Source organism: Gavialis gangeticus, unplaced genomic scaffold, assembly GCF_001723915.1.
Source record: "Gavialis gangeticus isolate Ggan-Ray unplaced genomic scaffold, GavGan_comp1, whole genome shotgun sequence".
Lineage (NCBI taxonomy): Eukaryota > Metazoa > Chordata > Crocodylia > Gavialidae > Gavialis > Gavialis gangeticus.
In genome coordinates this window covers 220,338-225,540 of record NW_017728964.1, presented here as the reverse complement: position 1 = coordinate 225,540, position 5,203 = coordinate 220,338, and the positions used below count along the sequence as shown (strand labels likewise).

The 5,203-nt window shown below is 49.3% G+C and overlaps 1 protein-coding gene across 8 annotated transcripts in view; it reads left to right on the top strand.

The window, feature by feature from the left end:
- The window catches only part of MYOCD (myocardin), a 120,672-nt gene that overhangs the window by 95,115 nt on the left and 20,354 nt on the right, over positions 1-5,203 (top strand). For 7 of the 8 annotated variants that reach the window (XM_019501920.1, XM_019501891.1, XM_019501910.1 and 4 more), the window contains exon 10: positions 3,088-4,041. The exons of the other annotated variant lie outside the window; for it this stretch is intronic. In XM_019501920.1, coding sequence (XP_019357465.1) covers positions 3,088-4,041 — 954 coding nt within the window. The remainder of the gene's footprint in view (positions 1-3,087; positions 4,042-5,203) is intronic. 8 annotated transcript variants of the gene reach the window in all.

Genomic DNA, 5,203 nt, shown 5'->3' with positions numbered 1-5,203 from the left:
CCTGCCATGGAGATCCTGGGGGGATTCTGGAGCAGTCAGGCCCACATAAGCAGGACACCAAACACCTGGAAGCCCCTCTACACCCACTGCCTACCCCAAATGAGTCTGGGACACTAGAGCACAAGGTCCTTAGCAGGAAGGTGGCATTGACAACATGGCTTTCCAGGGCAGGGGTGGAAAGTCTGAGAACATCTTGTGGGAGCCCCAGAGCACACAGCTCACTGGGACCCACAAGCAGAGGGGGCACTCAGCCCCAAGAGCACCTGGCAACCAGGAGCGCTCTCATCCACTCCAAATGAGCCTGAGATCCCTCTGCTGCAGCTGCTCTGGGAGTGGCCAATGCCAGCGGCTTGCAGCTGATGCCAGTGGCTTGCAGCCGCTGTGCCTCAAACCCCTGGGGCCTCTGCTTCCCCTGGGGCACTGTGCCCCGAACCCCCCAGCACGGCATAGCCCATTTGCTGTAAGCAGGAGGCATCCACCACTCCCAGGGCTGTGGCAGGGGCAGGCAGAGCCTGCAGCGGGACAAAAGCAGGCTGGGGCTGGCAGTGGCATCAGGCTCTTCCTGGCACTTAGAGTCAACCACAGCAATGGGAGGGGAGCTGCTGCCACCGCAAAATTTGCCATAGCCCCCCCCGCAACCTGCCCTCCCAGCACCGCTGCTGAGTGCTGGGAAGAGCCTGGTGCTGTCACCAGCCCCAGCCTGCAGTGGCTGCTGGCCCTAGCCTGCTCTCATCCTGCTGCAGGCCTGGGAGCGGTGGATGCTACCTGCTTGCAGCTGCTGGGCTGCACTGCATCGGGGGTTGGGGGCACAGTGCAGCCCAGCAGCTGCAGGCTGCTGGTGTCAGCCACTCCCAGGCCTGCAGGGGCTGCAGTGAGTGGGGAGAAGCAGAGCAGTGGGGTGAATGGGGAGAAGTGGGGTGAGTGCGGCTGCCACCCACCTGGAGCACCGTGAAGAGCCCGGTGCTGCCCCTGCTGCAGACCCAGGAGCAACAGACACCAGCTGCTTGCAGCCACTGGTCTGCATCGTGCCCCTCTCCCTGTCCCTTCCCTAGCCCCAGCCTCACTCCCTCCCTCCCTCACCACCATGGGAACGTATCCCTATCTGTTTAATTGTAAACTGGGTTCGCTTTATGTGAATACAATTTATGTGCCGTTCCCTGGGAACGCATCTGCCACATAAATCGAGGGAAACCTGTATCTGTCTGCACATTCAGAGACCGGAGGAAAGGTATATGGTACCTGAAAGCTTGTCTAGATCCCTTGTAGCTCTTCAGTTGTTTCAATAATGATATCACTCACAAAAATACTTGCCTTTTGAAGTCTCTTGAGCATCCTAGGGTAGCATATCAATGATAGAACTGAAAACATGGACTTCAGAGCAAGTGAAGAGAGTATAAAATTATAGGGGCTGGTATGGTTCACAGAGTCCTCTGCTTTGGATCATGAAAGCAGTAACAAAGTAATAATAAAAATCATGCTACTGCCCCCTAATTGCCTTTACACTAGTGATCTTAAAACCTGTTAGTAGTGCAGCTGAGTTAGCACCAAGCTCAATAAGGCAGCTAAGCACTCAAATACTTCCCCAGATTCTTGAGTGGTTGTTGTTGCCTGTACTGTTCTGTCTACATTGCTAGCATTATCTAAGCCAGCTAATTTAATGCTATTTCTGGTATATGACACAAGCTACACTCATGGCAGTGCAGAAGTGTAAGCAGACCCTAGATTCTGTGGCTCAGATTTCTAAATGACTCATAAATCTGTTTTACAGCATAGTCACTGCACGGAACAAAGGCCTACATTGGCATAATGGAATTCACAGCTCACTCATTTACCATGCTCCCATCCCCCCTGCTTTTCCTGTGGCAAGTTAAAAGGCTTTTGCAGTTTTGGGTATTATGCCTGGTAGCTGAGCATGAGGGTAGTTCCTGAAGTTTTTAAGAATGGGTCAAACACTTGCCTAGGATGGTTTTTAGACAGGGATGATCCCACCTTGAGCAGGTGAGTGGACTAGAACTAAATGACCTCTGGAGGTGTCTTCCAGCCCTACTTTTCTATGATTCTATCATTTTACATTCCTTTCAGACCTTGTTACTTTAAACTCAGACATGATTAAGTCCAGTCTTTTTCAGAAGAAAGGATATACGAAAAATGTTTCCAAGCATGGTGCTTTAACTACCAGGCCACAGGTTAGGCAGTATGCAGTTGCCCTGCCACGTGCTCCTTTTGAAGCTGAGCCACTGCACACTGCATTCACTAATTGTTCGATAAAATGGATGGAAAATAGCAGGAAAGCCCCTGCCCCACTGGGGGTTTAGCCTGGACTTTTTTTTCCAAGGACCCATCACTTCCAGAGCAGCAGAATTCATTTACTGAGCCACACACCCTCTGGCATGCTCACTTCTTCCTCTCCCCACATACCTCCTTCTTTTGGCTTCCCAGGAAGCCAGCCTCAAAAGGATGGCATTTAACACCTGCTAGTCATGGGTTTTTGTGACATTCATTCACTCAGGTCAGGCAATTATGGAACCACTTACCTTCCCAGCCAGAACACAGCCCACTAAATATGCACAGTAACTGAGTGGATGTTTCTGCATCCACGCTGCATGAGGGTAGGATCACAAACTCTGCATAAGTGCCTGCACAGGCAGTTAAATTTATTAAAAGTGCCATTTGAGCAAGTAAATTGAAATGGGATTTTCACTAGCCTGTTAGCTCTTAAGCGGTAGTAGCACACTCACTAGAATCAAGAGCTGGGCCAGCTGCTGGAGATAGGCATCAGACCACATTTGTGTTGCATGAGTACTATGAGCATAACTCTTCTAGGAGCATTGCTGCCCAAGTTACTTGTTCCTGGCTTAGTGTCTCTCCACATACAGTACCCCTGGTTACTGAGAAAGGGAATCTGTTATTTCTGCTAGGACAAGATATGGCTGTTAGGGTGGACAGCTGGGCTGTATATAGAGGCTCTGGGCAACGAGCATGGAAGGCCCATAAAGTAGAAAACAGGAAAACCACCAAGTTATTTCCCCATGGTGATGAGAACATATGTCAAAGTGAATGTAACTGAGTGGCTGGCTCTTTTTCTAGGTGTCAGAACTGAGGCAGCAGCTCAGAATAAGAGGTCTCCCTGTATCTGGCACGAAAACAGCACTAATGGAGCGTCTGAGACCCTTTCAGGAAAGCAGTGGCAACACAGTGCCAAACTTCAGTGAAATAACAACTGTCACCTTTCCAGTCACCCCAACAAACACCCTGTCAAGCTACCAGTCACAGTCATCAGCCAGCATGTTATCCAATGGCTTCTATCACTTCGGGAGCACCAGCTCTACCCCACCTATCTCCCCAGCATCTTCTGACCTCTCTGTTAGTGGCTCTTTGCCAGACACATTCAACGATGGACCGATGTCTTCTCCACAGTTTGGTCTTCAACCGTCCCCTGTGCATGGCAGTACTGAGGAAAGCCTCATGAGCAGCATGAATGGAGGGAGCATCCAGCTGGAGCTAGAAGGGCTTGATACGGAAAAAGACAAAATGCTGGTAGAAAAGCAGAAAGTCATTAATGAACTTACATGGAAGCTACAACAAGAGCAGAGGCAGGTGGAAGAGCTGCGGATGCAACTCCAGAAACGGAAAAGAACCAGTGGCCTTGAGGAGAAGCATTCCCCACCACAGCATTTCTTTGCAGCTCCCATCAAGCAAGAAAATGCAGTAGCTAGTTGTCCATTTGCATCAAAACAAACTGCCTTGATTGACCAAGCCAGTCATTCAAATAAATTAAGTGACTGTGGGGTGCCGCAGCTGCCTCACATTGTAAATAGTCATTGCATGGAGTCAGCAGGCCAGAGTGCCATCACATCCTCCACATTCCTCAGCCCACAGTGCTCTCCCCAGCACTCTCCACTTGGGCCTGCAAAGAGCCCAAAGCATATCAGCCTGCCACCATCACCAAATAGCCATTCCCTTCTCTCAGTTTCCCCTGGCTCTCAGGGCGAAGGTCGCAGTGTCTCCCCACAAGCCAGCAGTTGCCTCCGCACAGCTCCGGTAAGTGTAGGATGCCCTAACAACCAATCTCATCTCTATAGAAAGGGTATTTGTATTTATGGTTGTCTTAGAGATTGCTTATGCAGATTTCTCTGACCTTGGGATGAGGCTGAGATCAGGCTTTGATATGACTGTTTCTGTCACAAGGGTTACAAAATGCACGTACATTACCCTCCCGATGGTTATGCAATACAATCATGGTAAGGTCCATACTAGATTAAAAGTAGGGGAACAGTCGGAGTACCTGTTATATTTTAGCCCTGCAGCAGTGTGGTTAAGACACTTTACAAGGAAGCAAGAGATTCAGGTTCTAGCCCCACCTTGCTTAGAACAGGTTTGAAGCTATGTTTCTCTGACCTTTCCTCTTCCTAGATTTCCAGATGTCTGGCAGGCAGACTTCTATTATCCTTTGTGTGCCATAGCAATTTTCTAGTTGCATAAGTGCTCCTATTGCATAGCTAGCAATTCTGTTACCCAATATTACCTGTGCAGTGTAAATGCATAAGCACACCCATATACTGAGCATGCTGAGTAGGCTATGCACTGGCCAGATACACCCAGAGCCAGATTCTGTTCTCCCTATTAGGTATATAAGTGGACTTAGGTGTCTGATTGCAGTTCTATTCCACCCTGCTCAAGTTTCTGTGTGATGGGGCCCTGAGTGACTTTTTTGTAACTTGGTCTTATGGGTCAGATAATAGTGTTATAAAAGTAGCTGCATTAATGGATTTTCAGGATGTGAACAGGGTGGAATAAAGTTGCAATTAGGTAACTAAGTCATAGTTTCATAGTAGCTAGGGTCATGAGGGACCTGAACAGATCATCTAGCCTGACCCCCTGCCACAGGCAGGAATGAATGCTGGGTTCACAAGACCCCAGACAGGTGATCATCCAACCTCTTTTTGAATTTGTCCAAGGTAGGGGCAAGGACCACTTCCCTGGGAAGTTGGTTCCAGATTCTGGCCACCCTACATGTAAAATATTGCCTCCTGATCTCTAACCTAAACCTATTCTCCATCAGCTTATTACTATTGTTCCTTGTCACCCCAGGTGGTGCTGGGGAGAAAAGGGCTCTACCTATTTGCTGTTGATCTCCCCTGATGAGTTTGTAGGCAGCCACCAGGTCCCCCCTCAGCCTCCTCTTGCTGAGGCTGAACAGGTT